General features: G+C 45.7%; 1 protein-coding gene across 1 annotated transcript in view; it reads right to left on the bottom strand.

Moving 5' to 3' along the window:
- Window positions 1-21,938: 21,938 nt before the first annotated feature.
- The window catches only part of mrpl3 (mitochondrial ribosomal protein L3), a 30,858-nt gene continuing 29,244 nt past the window's right edge, over window positions 21,939-23,552 (bottom strand). Inside the window, exon 8 of the mRNA XM_083772891.1 lies at window positions 21,939-22,119. Coding sequence (XP_083629017.1) covers window positions 21,967-22,119 — 153 coding nt within the window. The 3' untranslated portion in view covers window positions 21,939-21,966. The remainder of the gene's footprint in view (window positions 22,120-23,552) is intronic.

Raw genomic sequence — 23,552 nt, forward strand, 5'->3', positions numbered from 1 at the left:
ACGTTCACTCTGAAAGAATATATATATTCAAAGATTTGCGCCACATTTTCACGATTTTTCAAAAATAGCAGACCTACAAGCTCATAGCGCGGCACTCGGTGCCGCGCTATGAGCTTGTAGATCTGCTATTTTTCAACAGCTAAAGCATATAACATAATGCTCAAAACACCAAAAGGGGTTCCCGCCCAGAATGACTTAATTCACTTGGACTGACTGCAGGTGCTACAGAGAATTCCATGGGCTGTTCGTTCGTACATGCAGTGAGCTGTTCGTACATGCAGTGAGCTGTTCGTACATGCAGTGAGTTGTTCGTACATGCAGTGAGCTGTTCGTACATGCAGTGAGTTGTTCATACATGCAGTGAGCTGTTCATACATGCAGTGAGCTGTTCGTTCATACATGCAGTGAGCTGTTCGTACATGCAGTGAGCTGTTCGTACATGCAGTGAGCTGTTCGTTCGTACATGCAGTGAGCTGTTTGTACATGCAGTGAGCTGTTCGTACATGCAGTGAGCTGTTCGTACATGCAGTGAGCTGTTTGTACATGCAGTGAGCTGTTCGTTCATACATGCAGTGAGCTGTTCGTACATGCAGTGAGCTGTTCGTTCATACATGCAGTGAGCTGTTCGTACATGCAGTGAGCTGTTCGTTCATACATGCAGTGAGCTGTTCGTACATGCAGTGAGCTGTTCGTTCGTACATGCAGTGAGCTGTTCATACATGCAGTGAGCTGTTCGTTCGTACATGCAGTGAGCTGTTCGTTCGTACATGCAGTGAGCTGTTCGTTCGTACATGCAGTGAGCTGTTCGTACATGCAGTGAGCTGTTCGTTCATACATGCAGTGAGCTGTTCGTACATGCAGTGAGCTGTTCATACATGCAGTGAGCTGTTCATACATGCAGTGAGCTGTTCGTTCATACATGCAGTGAGCTGTTCGTACATGCAGTGAGCTGTTCGTACATGCAGTGAGCTGTTCGTTCGTACATGCAGTGAGCTGTTTGTACATGCAGTGAGCTGTTCGTTCATACATGCAGTGAGCTGTTCGTTCGTACATGCAGTGAGCTGTTCGTTCATACATGCAGTGAGCTGTTCGTACATGCAGTGAGCTGTTCGTTCATACATGCAGTGAGCTGTTCGTTCGTACATGCAGTGAGCTGTTCGTTCGTACATGCAGTGAGCTGTTTGTACATGCAGTGAGCTGTTCGTTCGTACATGCAGTGAGCTGTTCGTTCATACATGCAGTGAGCTGTTCGTTCATACATGCAGTGAGCTGTTCGTACATGCAGTGAGCTGTTCGTTCATACATGCAGTGAGCTGTTCGTACATGCAGTGAGCTGTTCGTTCATACATGCAGTGAGCTGTTCGTTCGTACATGCAGTGAGCTGTTCATACATGCAGTGAGCTGTTCGTTCGTACATGCAGTGAGCTGTTCGTTCGTACATGCAGTGAGCTGTTCGTTCGTACATGCAGTGAGCTGTTCGTACATGCAGTGAGCTGTTCGTTCATACATGCAGTGAGCTGTTCGTACATGCAGTGAGCTGTTCGTTCGTACATGCAGTGAGCTGTTCGTACATGCAGTGAGCTGTTCGTTCGTACATGCAGTGAGCTGTTCGTTCATACATGCAGTGAGCTGTTCGTTCGTACATGCAGTGAGCTGTTTGTACATGCAGTGAGCTGTTCGTTCGTACATGCAGTGAGCTGTTCGTTCATACATGCAGTGAGCTGTTCGTTCATACATGCAGTGAGCTGTTCGTACATGCAGTGAGCTGTTCGTTCATACATGCAGTGAGCTGTTCGTACATGCAGTGAGCTGTTCGTTCATACATGCAGTGAGCTGTTCGTTCGTACATGCAGTGAGCTGTTCATACATGCAGTGAGCTGTTCGTTCGTACATGCAGTGAGCTGTTCGTTCGTACATGCAGTGAGCTGTTCGTTCGTACATGCAGTGAGCTGTTCGTACATGCAGTGAGCTGTTCGTTCATACATGCAGTGAGCTGTTCGTACATGCAGTGAGCTGTTCGTTCGTACATGCAGTGAGCTGTTCGTACATGCAGTGAGCTGTTCGTTCGTACATGCAGTGAGCTGTTCGTTCATACATGCAGTGAGCTGTTCGTTTGTACATGCAGTGAGCTGTTCGTTTGTACATGCAGTGAGCTGTTCGTTTGTACATGCAGTGAGCTGTTCATTCGTACATGCAGTGAGCTGTTCATTCGTACATGCAGTGAGCTGTTCATTCGTACATGCAGTGAGCTGTTCGTACATGCAGTGAGCTGTTCGTTCATACATGCAGTGAGCTGTTTGTACATGCAGTGAGCTGTTCGTACATGCAGTGAGCTGTTCGTACATGCAGTGAGCTGTTTGTACATGCAGTGAGCTGTTCGTTCGTACATGCAGTGAGCTGTTCGTACATGCAGTGAGCTGTTCGTTCATACATGCAGTGAGCTGTTCGTTCGTACATGCAGTGAGCTGTTCATTCGTACATGCAGTGAGCTGTTCGTACATGCAGTGAGCTGTTCGTTCGTACATGCAGTGAGCTGTTCGTACATGCAGTGAGCTGTTCGTACATGCAGTGAGCTGTTCGTTCATACATGCAGTGAGCTGTTCGTACATGCAGTGAGCTGTTCGTTCGTACATGCAGTGAGCTGTTCGTACATGCAGTGAGCTGTTCGTTCGTACATGCAGTGAGCTGTTCGTTCGTACATGCAGTGAGCTGTTCGTACATGCAGTGAGCTGTTCGTTCGTACATGCAGTGAGCTGTTCGTACATGCAGTGAGCTGTTCGTTCGTACATGCAGTGAGCTGTTCGTTCATACATGCAGTGAGCTGTTCGTTCGTACATGCAGTGAGCTGTTCGTTCGTACATGCAGTGAGCTGTTCGTTCGTACATGCAGTGAGCTGTTCGTACATGCAGTGAGCTGTTCGTACATGCAGTGAGCTGTTCGTACATGCAGTGAGCTGTTCGTACATGCAGTGAGCTGTTCGTACATGCAGTGAGCTGTTCGTTCGTACATGCAGTGAGCTGTTCGTTCGTACATGCAGTGAGCTGTTCGTACATGCAGTGAGCTGTTCATTCGTACATGCAGTGAGCTGTTTGTACATGCAGTGAGCTGTTCGTTCGTACATGCAGTGATCTGTTCGTACATGCAGTGAGCTGTTCGTACATGCAGTGAGCTGTTCATTCGTACATGCAGTGAGCTGTTCGTTCATACATGCAGTGCAGATCGAGGAAAGCTGCATTTCATGTTACTTTTAAAGTCTTCGCTCTGGTTTCATTCTGTGACGAAGAAGCACATTTTCCTTTTCTTTTCCTTTTGAAAACAACGATAAAAGGAATGGGTGGTCTTCATATTAAGCATGCCACCATCCTCTCCTCATCAACACCATCTGTACAGTATGACGTTAAATCTCACATACAGTAGACTGGCACAATGATATGAACCCTTTTTAAAAGTGCACATGGGTCTATTTTAATGCCACATGACAATTAACACAGATACCTGTCCTGTCTCAACTTCGAAACTTGTTCCCATTTCTCATGCTATCCCGGCCTATGGGAGATGTCTCATGCTATCCCGGCCTATGGGAGATGTCTCAGGCTATCCCGGCCTATGGGAGATGTCTCACGCTATCCCGGGCTATGGGAGATGTCTCACGCTATCCCGGCCTATGGGAGATGTCTCACGCTATCCCGGCCTATGGGAGATGTCTCATGTGCTATCCCGGGCTATGGGAGATGTCTCACGCTATCCCGGCCTATGGGAGATGTCTCACGCTATCCCGGCCTATGGGAGATGTCTCATGTGCTATCCCAGCCTATGGGAGATGTCTCACCCTATCCCAGCCTATGGGAGATGTCTCACCCTATCCCAGCCTATGGGAGATGTCTCACGCTATCCCGGCCTATGGGAGATGTCTCATGCGCTATCCCGGGCTATGGGAGATGTCTCACGCTATCCCGGCCTATGGGAGATGTCTCACCCTATCCCAGCCTATGGGAGATGTCTCACGCTATCCCGGCCTATGGGAGATGTCTCATGCGCTATCCCGGGCTATGGGAAATGTCTCACCCTATCCCAGCCTATGGGAGATGTCTCACCCTATCCCAGCCTATGGGAGATGTCTCACCCTATCCCAGCCTATGGGAGATGTCTCACCCTATCCCAGCCTATGGGAGATGTCTCACCCTATCCCAGCCTATGGGAGATGTCTCACCCTATCCCAGCCTATGGGAGATGTCTCACCCTATCCCAGCCTATGGGAGATGTCTCACCCTATCCCAGCCTATGGGAGATGTCTCACGCTATCCCGGCCTATGGGAGATGTCTCACGCTATCCCGGCCTATGGGAGATGTCTCACGCTATCCCGGCCTATGGGAGATGTCTCACCCTATCCCAGCCTATGGGAGATGTCTCACGCTATCCCGGCCTATGGGAAATGTCTCACGCGCTATCCCGGCCTATGGGAAATGTCTCACGCTATCCCGGCCTATGGGAGATGTCTCACGCTATCCCGGCCTATGGGAAATGTCTCATGCTATCCCGGCCTATGGGAAATGTCTCACGCGCTATCCCGGCCTATGGGAAATGTCTCACGCTATCCCGGCCTATGGGAAATGTCTCACGCGCTATCCCGGCCTATGGGAAATGTCTCATGCGCTATCCCGGCCTATGGGAAATGTCTCACGCGCTATCCCGGCCTATGGGAAATGTCTCACGCTATCCCGGCCTATGGGAAATGTCTCACGCTATCCCGGCCTATGGGAGATGTCTCACGCTATCCCGGCCTATGGGAGATGTCTCACGCTATCCCAGCCTATGGGAGATGTCTCACGCTATCCCAGCCTATGGGAGATGTCTCATGCTATCCCGGCCTATGGGAAATGTCTCACGCTATCCCGGCCTATGGGAAATGTCTCATGCTATCCCGGCCTATGGGAAATGTCTCACGCTATCCCGGCCTATGGGAGATGTCTCACGCTATCCTGGCCTATGGGAAATGTCTCACGCTATCCCGGCCTATGGGAGATGTCTCACGCTATCCCGGCCTATGGGAAATGTCTCACGCTATCCTGGCCTATGGGAGATGTCTCACGCTATCCCGGCCTATGGGAAATGTCTCACGCTATCCCGGCCTATGGGAGATGTCTCACGCTATCCTGGCCTATGGGAAATGTCTCACGCTATCCCGGCCTATGGGAGATGTCTCATGCGCTATCCCGGCCTATGGGAGATGTCTCACGCTATCCCGGCCTATGGGAGATGTCTCACGCTATCCCGGCCTATGGGAGATGTCTCACGCTATCCCGGCCTATGGGAAATGTCTCACGCTATCCCGGCCTATGGGAAATGTCTCACGCTATCCTGGCCTATGGGAAATGTCTCACGCTATCCCGGCCTATGGGAGATGTCTCATGCGCTATCCCGGCCTATGGGAGATGTCTCACGCTATCCCGGCCTATGGGAAATGTCTCACGCTATCCCGGCCTATGGGAGATGTCTCACGCTATCCCGGCCTATGGGAGATGTCTCACGCTATCCCGGCCTATGGGAAATGTCTCACGCTATCCCGGCCTATGGGAGAGATACCTAATAAGTACTCATTCCTACCTATACCTAATAAGTACTCATTCCTATACCTATACCTAATAAGTACTCATTCCCTGTTATACAGCATTAATGGCTGGAGCCACTATAGTTGTCACAGTCACAGACTCTGCCTGTCTAGCTCTTGTAATTCTATGTTCTGTTCTAGTTGTTTTGGTTCTATGTTGTCTTCCCCAGGTGTTTCTCATGTTGTAATCACTAATCAGTCAGTGTTGTTTTCGTCGACTAAAACTAAGACGAAAAATGTTCGTCGACTACCTTTTTTCACTGACTAAAACTAAATAAAAACTAATCTATGATGACTAAAACTAAGACTAAATATACTGACAATTTCGTCAACAAATAAAAACTAGACTAAAATGTTAGGAAGGGACTAGTGGACAAGAGATCCAGTTTTATGCTGGGTTGCATGCTGAAAATAGCAGATATACAATCTCACAACGCGTCGCGCTGCGACGCGCTGTGAGATTGTAGATCTGCTATTTTATATACATATATATATATATATATATATAAAATTATATGCTATTTTATATACAATCTCACAACGCATCGCGCTGCGACGCGCTGTGAGATTGTAGATCTGCTATTTTCAGCATGCAACCAAAGTGTAAAATATGTCCTTAAAACGACATCAAGGTCTGTCAATCAAAACACATTTTAGTCGACTAAATCAACTGTAGATTTAGTCGACTAAAATCGTATGACATTTAGTCGACTAAAACTAGACTAAACACTAGAACATTCCAGGCGACTAAAATGTGACTAAAACTATGTGAAAACTATTCAAGAGACTATATGACTAAAACTAAAATAGAAATTTGCTGCCAAAAACAACGCTGTTCCCCAGTCAGTCCTTAATTGTCCAGTCATTGTTTTTGGCGTCACTCCTTGTTCAGTTCAGTGTCTGTGTTGTTTTCCCTGTGATTTTATAATGAATCACCCGATCTTGGATCTTGAACTCCGTCTGCTTGCTGTCCTGCATTTGGGTGCTCACCAGTCACCACACCACCGGAACGTGACACTGGTATTCAACAGGACGCCATGCCGATACCCCGCTCCCTCCCTGCCCTCAGCATCGATTAGCCCCGGCGTCCTGCGGTTGTGGTTTCCACCTCACGCTGAACAGCCCTATATCGACATTCAGCCCCCAGTGACCGGCCGGCCAAGAGCGCTAGGAAGTGTACACGCGTCCTAGCGCTAGGACGCGTGTAGACGTCCTAGCGCTAGGACATGTGTACACTTCCTAGCGCTAGGACATGTGTACACTTCCTAGCGCTAGGACATGTGTACACTTCCTAGTGCTAGGACATGTGTACACTTCCTAGCGCTAGGACATGTGTACACTTCCTAGCGCTAGGACATGTGTACACTTCCTAGCGCTAGGACATGTGTACACTTCCTAGCGCTAGGACATGTGTACACTTCCTAGCGCTAGGACATGTGTACACTTCCTAGCGCTAGGACATGTGTACACTTCGTAGCGCTAGGACATGTGTACACTTCCTAGCGCTAGGACATGTGTACACTTCCTAGTGCTAGGACATGTGTACACTTCCTAGTGCTAGGACATGTGTACACTTCCTAGTGCTAGGACATGTGTACACTTCCTAGTGCTAGGACATGTGTACACTTCCTAGCGCTAGGACATGTGTACACTTCCTAGCGCTAGGACATGTGTACACTTCCTAGCGCTAGGAAGTGTACACATGTCCTAGCGCTAGGAAGTGTACACATGTCCTAGCGCTAGGACATGTGTACACTTCCTAGCGCTAGGACATGTGTACACTTCCTAGCGCTAGGAAGTGTACACATGTCCTAGCGCTAGGAAGTGTACACATGTCCTAGCGCTAGGACGCGTGTAGACGTCCTAGCGCTAGGAAGTGTACACGCGTCCTAGCGCTAGGACATGTGTACACTTCCTAGCGCTAGGACATGTGTACACTTCCTAGCGCTAGGACGCGTGTAGACGTCCTAGTGCTAGGACATGTGTACACTTCCTAGCGCTAGGAAGTGTGTACACTTCCTAGCGCTAGGAAGTGCGGGTAACAATGGAGACTTCTAATGGAACGTCTGATAACGTGCACGCACGCACACGCACACACACACACACACACACACACACACACTTTTATTAGTATTTGCCGACGTAGCATTTGTTTAGTATTCGCATCCCAGTGGCCCTGTCCCCACCCATGTCACACATCGTCCCCACCCATGTCACGGGTCACGTTCTCTTTCACCACAGAGTCTGCATGGCTCCGGTCTTATATTTTTTGGAGAAACAGTTCAGAAGCGCAGCGGGAGAAAGGCTACGAACCCAGGAGGGAGTCTCCTGCTACATTCAGGAGTGTTGGCAGGCACGCTCGCACACACAGTCACGCACACGCACACACACACACACAGTCACGCACACACACTCACACACACGCACACACAGTCACGCACACACACTCACACGCACGCACACACGCACGCACACGCACACACTCACGCACACACACACACACACAGTCACACAGAGGATCAGACCACATGGTGCGAGGGGGGGAGCGTCCAAATCCTGCCCTCCACCTGACACCTGTGGTTACGGGAGGAAGGAAGCTGCCTAAATGTATCAACATAATGTCGGTGGGGGCGCATCACCTTTTTGCACGCATGCACGCACGCACGCGTGCTCCACATGTAGACAGGAGGAGGAGGAGCCGGGATTCGAACCGCCGACCCAGGGATCATTGGACGACCTGCTCTACCTCCTGGGCCACAGCCGCCCCATATATAGTATATTATATTGTAATATACTACAATATAAAATGTTCATACTGTAATATACTACAATATAGATGTTTCATACTGTAATATCGCTTGACGACTGGAGTGAGAGAGAATTTCTGAGAGAACCATTCCTCGCTCCCTCTCACGCACGCACGCACGCGCACGCACGCGTTGCGCACGCACGCACGCACGCACGCACGCATCTGTCTGCGTTTAGGGCTGCCTGAGTGCCTGTCTAACTGAGGGAGTTAACCCATGCTGACCGGGCACCCATTTTGGTGTCAGCATCATGCTATGCTTTAGCTATTTAAAAATAGCAGATCTACAAGCTCATATCGCGCAGGTCTGCTATTTTTGAAAGAAATCGAAGAACGACTGACATTTTTAGAATCTGATCTCAGGTCAGAATGGGTTCATCAGACCAGTGTGTGTCCGGCGGAAACCTCGTATGAATCTGATCTCAGGTCAGAATGGGTTCATCAGACCAGTGTGTGTCCGGCGGAAACCTCGTATGAATCTGATCTCAGGTCAGAATGGGTTAATGTGTCGCACAACCAGCAGCCTGGCCTCAAATAACACACTGAATAATTTATACTGGTAGTATACTGTATGAGACGCACGCACGCACGCACGCACACACATGCACGCACGCACCCACACACATGCACGCGCACACATGCGAGCGCACACAGCTGAACATGTGGCTTCAGATGTGTGTGTGCGTGCGTGTGCGTGTGTGTGTGTGTGCGCGCGGGTGAGATCAACACCTCCAGAGTAAACTCACGGTTGAAGTGCTGCGTCGTGTCAGCGGCCAATCAAGGAAGAGTCGCGTCAGCGTTGCCTGGCCAATCAGGAACAGCGAATCTCTCTCTCTAGCTCACAAGGCAGTAGGAGATGTAGTGTGCGTGTGCGTTTGTGTGTGTGTGTGGGCGACTGTGGATCAGGAGGTAGAGCAGGTCGTCCAATGATCCATGGGTCGGCGGTTCGAATCCCGGCTCCTCCTCCTGTCTACATGTCTAAGTGTCCTTGAGCAAGACACTGAACCCCAAATTGCTCCCGATGTGCTGGTTGGTGCCTTGCATGGTTTCCGCCGCCATCGGTGTATGAATGTGTGTGTGAATGTGATGCACAATCTATGTAAAGCGCCTTGGATAAAGGCGCTGTATAAATGCACCATTTACCATTTTACCAATTGTGTGTGAGCGCGTGTATGAGCGCGCGTGTTTAAAAAAAACAAGAAACACTTTTTTTTACTTTATCCAGATTTAGAAAATTCCTCTAATCTGGTGTTCAGGTGATGATGTGCATAATATAATTACAATTTCTTTATTTTATTTATAATGGACTTCGGTGGCAACGAGGGCCAACACTGGTATCCACCAGGTGGCGCTGGATGAGTTTAAACCTATTCTGACCTGAGATCAGATTCATACGAGGTTTCCACTGGACACACACTGGTCTGATGAATCCATTCTGACCTGAGATCAGATTCTAAAAAATGTCAGTCGTTCTACGATTTTACAAAAATAGCAGACCTACAAGCTCGTAGCGCGCCACTCGGTGGCGCGCTATGAGCTTGTAGATCTGCTATTTTTAAATAGCTATAAAGCATAACATGATGCTAAACACCAAAATGGGTTCCCGTTCAGAATGGGTTAATTAAGAGTACAACCAAAAACATGTAGCCTAAAGTCTTTTTTGCATCCGGGCTCAAATCAGAACAATAATTAATAATAATTCTTCTTGTGTCCGTGATGACCTCATAGATAGATATACATGTATACGGATATACAGTCTTGAGACAATGATTGAGAAATTAATATTTTATGGATTCGGCAAACTCTCTCTCTCTCTCTCTCTCCGATTGATGGGGCGAGTTGCTTTACACAATAATCTATTCTACAAAATTATTATTGCATCCATTTTTCATACATTTCATACCGTCAACGCATTGCTTTTCCATCGTAAACGGCACATGCAGTGAAGGACAACTTTAGTTTTTTAGGTTGTTATTAGAGAACTAAAAGGTGAGTGTTCATTTTCTTTCATTTGCTGCTTTCTTTCGTTTTGGGGATTTTAGCAGTTTTTGACAGGGGGGTGGGGGCATTCGAGCATGGGGCTAAATATGTATTTTTTTTACCAAATTTGATGGTGATTTATTTTTGTATTATTTACTATAGTCCTAATAAACAGGAAATTACATCTGGCCACAGAAGATCACAGGATCTACTGAATGTGAAGGTAGTCTACTGGGGAAGGCTTATACTGTGTGTGTATAGGCTCAATATGTCAGTTTGACACATTCAATAGATCTTGTGATCTTTTGTGGCCAGATGTAATTTTATTGGGGTTTATTAGGACTATAGTAAATAATAAAAACATAAATCGCCATAATATTTTGTAAAAGAATACATATTTAGCCCCATGCTCGAATGCCCCCGCCCCCCTGTCAAAAACTGCTAAAATCCCCAAAACAAAAGAAAGCAGCAAATGAAAGAAAATTAACACTCACCTTTTAGTTTCTCTAATAACAACCTAAAACATGAACCTTGGTTGAAAAAAACTAAAGTTGTCCTTTAATCCATTTTGGGCGGGAAGCCGGGAACCCATTTTAGTGTTAGCATTATGTTATGATTTAGCTATTGAAAAATAGCAGACCTACAAGCTCGATACGAGCTTGTAGGTCTGCTATTTTTGAAAAAATCGAAGAACCACCGACATAGAAACATGGCTTTTTCAGAAAACTGTCAGGATGTAGAAAGACGTTTTTTAGAATCTGATCTCAGGTCAGAATGGGTTAATTAAATGAGATTCCTGTGTGAATGAGAAAGGTCAACACTGTTGACGTTCCTCTTATTGACGTAATGAATAAAAAGATCCCTCATTACGTTGACTTTGACGTAAATGACCTAATTGTTTTATTCCATATATAATCGAGGGCGAAACCCATTTTGGGCGGGAACCCTTTTGGTTTTTCAAGTATTCTGTTATACTTTAGCTAGCCTCGATATCCAGGCTTTCATTTCGTCTGCGCGAAAGATGAAAGCCTGGAAAAAGCTGTGGGCTGAACCAGTCTAAAAGTGGGAGTCAACCCTTCCGGGTGGGCGTCGCTCTAAATGATGTGACGTAGCGCTGCACTAGGGGGGAGAGGAGGGGCCGGGGGTGACGGACAGATCGATGAGATCCAATCAGGGTGCGCGCATTTCTGAGGCGCGACCCGCCCCTCTAGACCAGAAATGTCTCTGCTTAGGTCAGGCTATACTTTAGCTATTGAAAAATAGCAGATCTATAAGCTCATAGCGCGCCACCGAGTGGCGCACTATGAACTTGTAGGTCTGCTATTTTTGAAAAAATCGTTAAAATGTGCCTAAAATCTTTCAGAAAATTGTCATGATTTAAAAAACATTTATTTAAAATTTTGACGTCAGGCCTAAATGGGTTAATGTAACATAATGTAGCAACTTTTGGCTAGTTTGGCGATGTAATCTCCTAAAACCGGCCGAAATCCTCGCGTGCGTGCGAGAAATATGCGATATAGCATCCCGAACATCTGACTGTGTAACACAGTGCACAAAGCTATACTGTAGCGGATGTTGTGATCGGCTTAACCGGAAGTGACATCGCCAGATTCGCTCTATTCGGTCAAAATCGGCATAATGGTGAAGTTAGCGCCACCATCAGGAATGGGTCTCTGATACTATAGGACTGCCGTGTCGAAATGAGATAGTGTTGTATATATCACGGATTTCTCTATTGGCATTAAAATGATGAATTAAAAAATGTCAGGTAGAAGGCACAATCCACTGTTAATTAGAGTGGCCATAAGGGGGCTAAGAATGGAAATATTAATATTCCAAAACGATTAGGGTATAGAGCGTCGCAGTCCCGCCCCCTCGAGAGACCCGGAAAAGAATCGACGTCATTTTTCCTCATAGGCATTTCCTAAAGTATTTATTTAAAGACGGTTACACCGCGGACAAAGCCAACTCGGATCGTGACAAATCACGACAACGAACACAATATTTTGGGCCGATCAAATCATTAGAAAGAAGAAAATAAAGGCAGGAGACAACACTATTTGTTTTGTTTTTCTTCTTATAAATGATTTGATCGGCCCCAAAACATGTGTTCATTGTCATGATTTGTCACGATCCGAGTTGTCTTTGTCCGCGGCGTAACCGTCCTTTAAATAAATACTTAAAGAAAAGCCTATGGAGAAAAAATGCATTGGGATTCATTTCCTGGGCCACTCGCCGTTCTGAAAGGGGGCGGGACTGCGACGCTCTATAGTCTTCTGTTTAGATGTCAGCCGTTCATGAATCATTTCATTCATAACTATGAATTATATCAATAATGATGAATATAACATTCATAACCACAGTTCCAAAACATTTGGAGGAGCAACGCACCGAGATGCAGGAGTATGTCATTCATGTATAACGTTTAGAAAGCCGTGCCTTTTGAAAAGTCGTGAACATGTATAGTGCAAAAACGTTTTTAACTAAAATCTTTGCTTCTGGGGGGGGGGGGGGGGGGGGGTGGGGACAACAACATATTTTCAGTTGGGGGTTGGCGGGCAAAATACAGATCATTTCAGGGGGGGGGGGGTCCTCGACATTAAGGCGCGTTCGGAGCGCACTCGCCCATTAGTTTGCGTTGCACAGTGCACTATTTCCGAACGCGCCCTAAATAGTTTGAGGACCTGCACTCCGACACTTGGATTTCTCTGAAAACTGTCGGGATTTTGAAGACATAAATTTGTAGAATCTGGCTAGTCCAAAATGGGTTAAACTCCGCCTCTGACACACACACACACACACACACACACACACACACACACACACACACACACACACACACACACACACACAGTTTAATCGCCCAGCAGTTCCTGCTGCAACATTAATGCCCTCATTTATCCTCTTACGCACAAATGTCAACCTTTGTCAACCCACATGCCTGCTGTCCCCCTCCCTCCCCTCCCCCCCCCCCCCCATCCCTCCCTCACTCTCTCTCTCTCTCCATGAATGCTCCACGTCTCGTCTCTCGTCCGTTTGTAGTCCTAAAGTACCTTCGCTAATATGGTATCCTCTCCAGTTTGAGTAAATGGAAACCCCCCCTCCCCCCCCCCCCCCCTCAGCCACTGCGTTAGTTTTACTGAGGTTAGGTTTAGGTATAGTTTTACTGAGGTTAGGGTTAGGTTATAGGTATAGTTTTACTGAGGTTAAGGTTAGAGTTAGGTATAGTTTTACTGAGGTTAAGGTTAGGGTTAGGTTTAGGTATAGTTTTACTGAGGTTAAGGTTAGGGTTAGGTATAGTTTTACTGAGGTTAGGGTTAGGTTTAGGTATAGTTTTACTGAGGTTAAGGTTAGGGTTAGGTTTAGGTATAGTTTTACTGAGGTTAAGGTTAGGGTTAGGTATAGTTTTACTGAGGTTAGGGTTAGGGTTAGGTTTAGGTATAGTTTTACTGAGGTTAAGGTTAGGTTAGGTTTAGGTATAGTTTTACTGAGGTTAAGGTTAGGGTTAGGTATAGTTTTACTGAGGTTAAGGTTAGGGTTAGGTTTAGGTATAGTTTTACTGAGGTTAAGGTTAGGGTTAGGTATAGTTTTACTGAGGTTAGGGTTAGGTATAGTTTTACTGGGGTTAAGGTTAGGGTTAGGGTTAGGTATAGTTTTACTGAGGTTAAGGTTAGGGTTAGGTATAGTTTTACTGAGGTTAGGTTTAGGTATAGTTTTACTGGGGTTAAGGTAAGGTTTAGGTATAGTTTTACTGAGGTTAGGGTTAGGTATAGTTTTACTGGGTTAAGGTTAGGGTTAGGGTTAGGTTAGTTTTACTGAGGTTAAGGTTAGGTTTAGGTATAGTTTTACTGGGGTTAAGGTTAGGGTTAGGGTGTTAGGTTTAGTTTTACTGAGGTTAAGGTTAGGTTTAGGTATAGTTTTACTGAGGTTAGGGTTAGGTACTGAGGTTAGGGTTAGGTATAGTTTTACTGGGGTTAAGGTAAGGTTTAGGTATAGTTTTACTGAGGTTAAGGTTAGGTTTAGTTATAGTTTTACTGAGGTTACGGTTAGGTTTAGGTATAGTTTTACTGAGGTTAAGGTTAGGTTTAGGTATAGTTTTACTGAGGTTAAGGTTAGGTTTAGGTATAGTTTTACTGAGGTTAGGTTTAGGTATAGTTTTACTGAGGTTAGGGTTAGGTTTAGGTATAGTTTTACTGAGGTTAAGGTTAGGTTTAGGTATAGTTTTACTGAGGTTAAGGTTAGGTTTAGGTATAGTTTTACTGAGGTTAAGGTTAGGTTTAGGTATAGTTTTACTGAGGTTAGGTTTAGGTATAGTTTTAATTAGGTAAGGGTTAGGTTTAGGTATAGTTTTACTGAGGTTAGGGTTAGGTTTAGGTATAGTTTTACTGAGGTTAAGGTTAGGTTTAGGTATAGTTTTACTGAGGTTAAGGTTAGGTTTAGGTATAGTTTTACTGAGGTTAGGTTTAGGTATAGTTTTAATGAGGTTAGGGTTAGGTTTAGGTATAGTTTTACTGAGGTTAGGGTTAGGTTTAGGTATAGTTTTACTGAGGTTAAGGTTAGGTTTAGGTATAGTTTTACTGAGGTTAAGGTTAGGTTTAGGTATAGTTTTACTGAGGTTAGGTTTAGGTATAGTTTTAATGAGGTTAGGGTTAGGTTTAGGTATAGTTTTACTGAGGTTAGGGTTAGGTTTAGGTATAGTTTTACTGAGGTTAAGGTTAGGTTTAGGTATAGTTTTACTGAGGTTAAGGTTAGGTATAGTTTTACTGAGGTTAAGGTTAGGTTTAGGTATAGTTTTACTGAGGTTAGGTTTAGGTATAGTTTTACTGAGGTTAGGTTTAGGTATAGTTTTACTGAGGTTAAGGTTAGGTTTAGGTATAGTTTTACTGAGGTTAAGGTTAGGTTTAGGTATAGTTTTACTGAGGTTAAGGTTAGGTATAGTTTTACTGAGGTTAAGGTTAGGTTTAGGTATAGTTTTACTGAGGTTAGGTTTAGGTATAGTTTTACTGAGGTTAGGTTTAGGTATAGTTTTACTGAGGTTAAGGTTAGGTTTAGGTATAGTTTTACTGAGGTTAAGGTTAGGTTTAGGTGTAGTTTTACATCGAACGTATGTACTGTTCCGTGTTAAACGTTATAGTCCTGTATTCCAAATGCACCGATGAAAGTACAAATGCATAACAATGTACTTAAAAGTATAGGCTATACCAACACTCCAACAGTGTTGTTTTTGGCAGCTAATTCTGATTTTAGTTTTAGTCATAGTCTCTTGAATAGTTTTAGCCACATTTTAGTCACCACTAATGTCTTAGTGTTAGTCTAGTTCCAGTCGACTAAATATCATATGGTTTTAGTCGACTAAATCTACAGTTGATTTGGTCGACTAAAAATGTGTTTAGCCTTGATGCCGCCACAATGACAATTTTTTAACACTTGCTGTAAATAGATCTACATTCTACAAGCTCGTTGTGAGCTTGTAGATCTGCCATTTTCAGCATGCAACCAAGTGTAAAATTACTTATAATGGATCTCTTGTCCACTAGTCCCTTCCTAACTTTTTATTTGTTGACGAAATTGTCAATATATTTAGTTTTAGTCATCATAGCTTAGTTTTCATTTAGTTTACATTTAGTTTTCGTCAGTGAAAAAAGGTAGTCGACGAACATCCTTCGTCTTAGTTTTAGTCGACGAAAACAACACTGGCTACCCAAAAGGACTCTTTACGCAGAATGTCCCATTTCAAGTTTTAAAATGTGTAAAAAAAATAATCTTTTGAAAATAGCCAATCTAACCAAGGGTTAACTGGGGACAGGGAGGAACTCCTTATATGGTCAGCACACTATATAGGAATACTGGACTATACTCGCCCCGGTGCGTGCCCGTTTTTCCTCCCGGAATTTTCCCCAGTGAGGGGGATATAACTTTGTAATATGCTATTGGCGGTTTGGAAAAATATAAAAAGATACTCCTGTAGAAAGGCTATATTATTTGACTTATATTGACCCTATAAACAATTTTGTATTATTTAGTATTATGTAAGGTTTTGCCCCCTCAAATGGTACCTTGTCAGATAATCCCCACATATCCTACAACAACTTCTGTGAACAGACTTCACTGTAGTAGCTTTTCATAAATTATATTTGTACTAAGGGCCGATTCATACTCCTATTTTACCGCTGCTTCGGCACTGTAGTGCCGAAATGATTTCGGCTCGTCAGAAATTTTCAGTAGCACCGAAGAGCCGACTTTAGGACGGTACCCGCCACCCCGAACCTCAAATGACGTCACATTGTAGGCTCTATAGAGCCGAACCGACTTTTATTCGGCTCTAAAATAGGAGTATGAATCGGCCCTTAGGCTGTTCTGTCTGCGGTCATGAAAGTTTATAGTTAGAGAAATTCAAAATCCAGCCGTCTGCTGTCCAGCCTCTCCCACCCCTCACTGGGGAACATTCTGGGAGGAAAACAGAAACGGGGTGAGTCTTCCTGTTACCCTATATAGTAGAGGATCAACACAACAAAAAAACAAAGTGATATTTGAATAAGTGAAATCACTGAATATACCTTTAATGTATGTTTTGTAATAATACAAATCTACAAAGTAACTAAAGTTTTCAAATCATCATAATATGATTTGAAAACTTTAGTTACTTTGTAGATTCCACACTATTGATCCATAATGTATAAATGATAGATACAGTAAGGGTTCAAGGACAATATGAGGCCTTTTCGGAATGAAATTTGGACTTGTTTTTCGTCTCAATTATATCGCGAAAGTCCGGAATTCAAAATGTACTTAAAAGTAGCAAAAGTAAGAAAGTATACCCATGACATAATGCACAGGATGTGCCATTTCAAGTTTTCAAATGTATAAAACATTTTAAAAAAAATGTATCTTTTGAAAGTAGCAGACCTACAAGCTCACGACTTTGTAGATACAGGGCTATTATTCAAATGGCCGAAATGCATAATTATACATAGGACGGGAGTGTGGAAAACATGGTGAGGGTGAGGCTAGGACTGGAGTGTGGAAAACATGGTGACGGTGAGGCTAGGACTGGAGTGTTGGAAAACATGGTGAGGCTAGGACTGGAGTGTTGGAAAACATGGTGACGGTGAGGCTAGGACTGGAGTGTTGAAAACATGGTGACAGTGACTCTAGGACTGGAGTGTTGGAAAACATGGTGACAGAGACTCTAGGACTGGAGTGTGGAAAACATGGTGACAGTGACTCTAGGACTGGAGTGTGGAAAACATGGTGACAGTGACTCTAGGACTGGAGTGTGGAAAACATGGTGACAGTGACTCTAGGACTGGAGTGTTGGAAAACATGGTGACAGTGACTCTAGGACTGGAGTGTTGGAAAACATGGTGACAGTGAGGCTAGGACTGGAGTGTTGGAAAACATGGTGACGGAGAGGCTAGGACTGGAGTGTTGAAAACATGGTGACGGTGAGGCTAGGACTGGAGTGTTGGAAAACATGGTGAGGGTGAGGCTAGGACTGGAGTGTTGGAAAACATGGTGATGGTGAGGCTAGGACTGGAGTGTTGGAAAACATGGTGACTGTGAGGCTAGGACTGGAGTGTTGGAAAACATGGTGACGGTGAGGCTAGGACTGGAGTGTGGAAAACATGGTGAGGGTGAGGCTAGGACTGGAGTGTTGGAAAACATGGTGAGGGTGAGGCTAGGACTGGAGTGTTGGAAAACATGGTGATGGTGAGGCTAGGACTGGAGTGTTGAAAACATGGTGAGGGTGAGGCTAGGACTGGAGTGTTGAAAACATGGTGACGTGAGGCTATAGGACTGGAGTGTTGAAAACATGGTGACGGAGAGGCTAGGACTGGAGTGTTGAAAACATGGTGACGGAGAGGCTAGGACTGGAGTGTTGAAAACATGGTGACGGAGAGGCTAGGACTGGAGTGTTGAAAACATGGTGACGGTGAGGCTAGGACTGGAGTGTTGAAAACATGGTGAGGGTGAGGCTAGGACTGGAGTGTTGGAAAACATGGTGAGGGTGAGGCTAGGACTGGAGTGTTGGAAAACATGGTGACGGTGAGGCTAGGACTGGAGTGTTGGAAAACATGGTGAGGCTAGGACTGGAGTGTTGAAAACATGGTGACGGAGAGGCTAGGACTGGAGTGTTGGAAAACATGGTGAGGGTGAGGCTAGGACTGGAGTGTTGAAAACATGGTGAGGGTGAGGCTAGGACTGGAGTGTTGGAAAACATGGTGACGGTGAGGCTAGGACTGGAGTGTTGGAAAACATGGTGACGGTGAGGCTAGGACTGGAGTGTTGAAAACATGGTGAGGGTGAGGCTAGGACTGGAGTGTTGAAAACATGGTGACGGAGAGGCTAGGACTGGAGTGTTGGAAAACATGGTGAGGGTGAGGCTAGGACTGGAGTGTTGAAAACATGGTGACGGCGAGGCTAGGACTGGAGTGTTGGAAAACATGGTGACGGTGAGGCTAGGACTGGAGTGTTGAAAACATGGTGACGGTGAGGCTAGGACTGGAGTGTTGAAAACATGGTGACAGTGACTCTAGGACTGGAGTGTTGGAAAACATGGTGACGGAGAGGCTAGGACTGGAGTGTTGAAAACATGGTGACAGAGACTCTAGGACTGGAGTGTTGAAAACATGGTGACAGTGACTCTAGAACTGGAGTGTGGAAAACATGGTGACGGGTGAGGCTAGGACTGGAGTGTTGGAAAACATGGTGACGGTGAGGCTAGGACTGGAGTGTTGAAAACATGGTGACAGTGACTCTAGGACTGGAGTGTTGGAAAACATGGTGACAGAGACTCTAGGACTGGAGTGTGGAAAACATGGTGACAGTGACTCTAGGACTGGAGTGTGGAAAACATGGTGACAGTGACTCTAGGACTGGAGTGTGGAAAACATGGTGACAGTGACTCTAGGACTGGAGTGTTGGAAAACATGGTGACAGTGACTCTAGGACTGGAGTGTTGGAAAACATGGTGACAGTGAGGCTAGGACTGGAGTGTTGGAAAACATGGTGACGGTGAGGCTAGGACTGGAGTGTTGAAAACATGGTGACGGTGAGGCTAGGACTGGAGTGTTGAAAACATGGTGACGGAGAGGCTAGGACTGGAGTGTTGAAAACATGGTGACGGAGAGGCTAGGACTGGAGTGTTGAAAACATGGTGACGGTGAGGCTAGGACTGGAGTGTTGAAAACATGGTGAGGGTGAGGCTAGGACTGGAGTGTTGGAAAACATGGTGAGGGTGAGGCTAGGACTGGAGTGTTGGAAAACATGGTGACGGTGAGGCTAGGACTGGAGTGTTGGAAAACATGGTGAGGCTAGGACTGGAGTGTTGAAAACATGGTGACGGAGAGGCTAGGACTGGAGTGTTGGAAAACATGGTGAGGGTGAGGCTAGGACTGGAGTGTTGAAAACATGGTGAGGGTGAGGCTAGGACTGGAGTGTTGGAAAACATGGTGACGGTGAGGCTAGGACTGGAGTGTTGAAAACATGGTGAGGGTGAGGCTAGGACTGGAGTGTTGAAAACATGGTGACGGAGAGGCTAGGACTGGAGTGTTGGAAAACATGGTGAGGGTGAGGCTAGGACTGGAGTGTTGAAAACATGGTGACGGCGAGGCTAGGACTGGAGTGTGGAAAACATGGTGACGGTGAGGCTAGGACTGGAGTGTTGAAAACATGGTGACGGTGAGGCTAGGACTGGAGTGTTGGAAAACATGGTGACAGTGACTCTAGGACTGGAGTGTTGGAAAACATGGTGACGGAGAGGCTAGGACTGGAGTGTTGAAAACATGGTGACAGTGACTCTAGAACTGGAGTGTGGAAAACATGGTGACGGGTGAGGCTAGGACTGGAGTGTTGGAAAACATGGTGACGGTGAGGCTAGGACTGGAGTGTTGAAAACATGGTGACAGTGACTCTAGGACTGGAGTGTTGGAAAACATGGTGACAGAGACTCTAGGACTGGAGTGTGGAAAACATGGTGACAGTGACTCTAGGACTGGAGTGTGGAAAACATGGTGACAGTGACTCTAGGACTGGAGTGTGGAAAACATGGTGACAGTGACTCTAGGACTGGAGTGTTGGAAAACATGGTGACAGTGACTCTAGGACTGGAGTGTTGGAAAACATGGTGACAGTGAGGCTAGGACTGGAGTGTTGGAAAACATGGTGACGGTGAGGCTAGGACTGGAGTGTTGAAAACATGGTGACAGTGACTCTAGGACTGGAGTGTGGAAAACATGGTGACAGTGACTCTAGGACTGGAGTGTGGAAAACATGGTGACAGTGACTCTAGGACTGGAGTGTGGAAAACATGGTGACAGTGACTCTAGGACTGGAGTGTTGGAAAACATGGTGACGGTGAGGCTAGGACTGGAGTGTGGAAAACATGGTGACAGTGACTCTAGGACTGGAGTGTGGAAAACATGGTGACAGTGACTCTAGGACTGGAGTGTTGGAAAACATGGTGACGGAGAGGCTAGGACTGGAGTGTTGAAAACATGGTGAGTCTAGGACTGGAGTGTTGAAAACATGGTGACGGAGAGGCTAGGACTGGAGTGTTGAAAACATGGTGACGGAGAGGCTAGGACTGGAGTGTTGAAAACATGGTGAGTCTAGGACTGGAGTGTTGAAAACATGGTGACGGTGAGGCTATAGGACTGGAGTGTTGAAAACATGGTGACGGTGAGGCTAGGACTGGAGTGTTGAAAACATGGTGACGGTGAGGCTAGGACTGGAGTGTGGAAAACATGGTGAGGGTGAGGCTAGGACTGGAGTGTGGAAAACATGGTGACGGTGAGGCTAGGACTGGAGTGTTGAAAACATGGTGAGTCTAGGACTGGAGTGTTGAAAACATGGTGACGGTGAGGCTAGGACTGGAGTGTTGGAAACATGGTGACAGTGACTCTAGGACTGGAGTGTGGAAAACATGGTGACAGTGACTCTAGGACTGGAGTGTGGAAAACATGGTGACAGTGACTCTAGGACTGGAGTGTGGAAAACATGGTGACAGTGACTCTAGGACTGGAGTGTGGAAAACATGGTGACAGTGACTCTAGGACTGGAGTGTGGAAAACATGGTGACAGTGACTCTAGGACTGGAGTGTGGAAAACATGGTGACAGTGACTCTAGGACTGGAGTGTTGGAAAACATGGTGACGGTGAGGCTAGGACTGGAGTGTTGGAAAACATGGTGACGGTGAGGCTAGGACTGGAGTGTTGAAAACATGGTGACAGTGACTCTAGGACTGGAGTGTTGGAAAACATGGTGACGGTGAGGCTACGACTGGAGTGTGGAAAACATGGTGAGTCTAGGACTGGAGTGTTGGAAAACATGGTGACGCGAGGCGTCCCCACCAAAGAGGTCCAGGTGTGATTTGTAGTGGTTACGTCCCCAAGTTGCGCACACACACACACACACACACACACACACACACACACACACACACACACACACACACACACACACACACACACACACACACACACACACACACACACACACACAGAATAATTATAAGCAGGATACAGAAAATGTGTATTTTATTTATTCATAGATGTGTATGTGCGTGCGCGTCAGTCCAGTGTGAGCGAGGGGTCCGTGTGCACAAAGAGCTCTCCGTCGTACAGATCTTCATCAAGCTCCTCCTCTTCCTCTGTGAAGTAGGTGGGGAAAGGAGGGGGCGTGGCCAGGGCCGACTTCCTGTTAGGCAGGTTGGAGTCTCTCACCTGGAACACACACACACGCACACGCACACGCACACGCGCACACACACACACACACACACACACGTTAATTAACCTATTCAGGACGGGAACACCAATTTTGGCGTTTTAAAACATTATGTCATACTTTAGCTATTTGAAAAATAGCAGATCTACAAGCTCATATTGCGCGGCACTCATGCCTAACATTTTAGTCTAGTTTGAATTTGTTGACGAAATTGTCAATATATTTATAGTCTTAGTTTTAGTCATCGTAGATTCGTTTGTTTATTTAGTTTCTTATTTTAGTCAGTGAAAGAAATGGTAATTTTCGTCTTAGTTATAACACATTTTGGGGCGGGAACCCATTTTGGTGTCGAAGAGCGACTGACATAGAAGACATTTTTAGAATCTGATCTCAGGTCAGAATGGAAAACTGTCAGGATGTAGAAGACATTTTTAGAATCTGATCTCAGGTCAGAATGGAAAACTGTCAGGATGTAGAAGACATTTTTAGAATCTGATCTCAGGTCAGAATGGAAAACTGTCAGGATGTAGAAGACATTTTTAGAATCTGATCTCAGGTCAGAATGGAAAACTGTCAGGATGTAGAAGACATTTTTAGAATCTGATCTCAGGTCAGAATGGAAAACTGTCAGGATGTAGAAGACATTTTTAGAATCTGATCTCAGGTCTATATATAAAACTATAAGACTAAATATACTGACAATTTCGTCAACAAATAAAAACTAGACTAAATGTTAGGAAGGGACTAGTGGACAAGAGGTCCAGTATAAGTCATTTTACACTTGGTTGCATGCTGAAAATAGCAGATCTACAAGCTCACAACGCGTCGCAGCGCGACGCGTTGTGAGCTTGTAGATCTGCTATTTTCAGCAAGTGTAAAATATTTCATTATGACGGCATCAAGGCCCACCAAAACACATTTCAGTCGACTAAATCAACTGTAGATTTAGTCGACTAAAACTAGACTCAACACAAAAAACATCCCAGGTGACTAAAATGTGACTAAAACTAAATGAAAACCATTCAAGAGACTATGACTAAAACTAAAACCAAAATTTGCTGCCAAAAACAACACTGCTTGGCATATTATAAAAATGTAAAGATCGGATCGGGAAAAAGAAAATCGGCATCGACATGACTCAAAATAAAATGATCGGAATCGGATAGGGAGCAAAAACGAAATGGGATCGGGACATCCCTAATTTGGTCCCAAACTGTCATTTAGCTGGGGACCCCCTCGGGACCCCCTGGAACTGCCTCAGCGATCCGTATCCCGAGTACACTTCATTGTCTCCACCAGGCCGAAGGCATGGGGGGAGAGTATGTTTGGCACTCCGTCCGTGTGTCCGTCCGTCCGTGTGTCCGTCCGTCCGTGTGTGTGTGTGTCCGTCCGTCCGTGAGCAGCTAATCTCCGGCACCTTTAACCCGGT

The sequence above is a fragment of the Protomyctophum parallelum genome (assembly GCF_964188405.1).
Source record: "Protomyctophum parallelum genome assembly, chromosome: 1".
Lineage (NCBI taxonomy): Eukaryota > Metazoa > Chordata > Actinopteri > Myctophiformes > Myctophidae > Protomyctophum > Protomyctophum parallelum.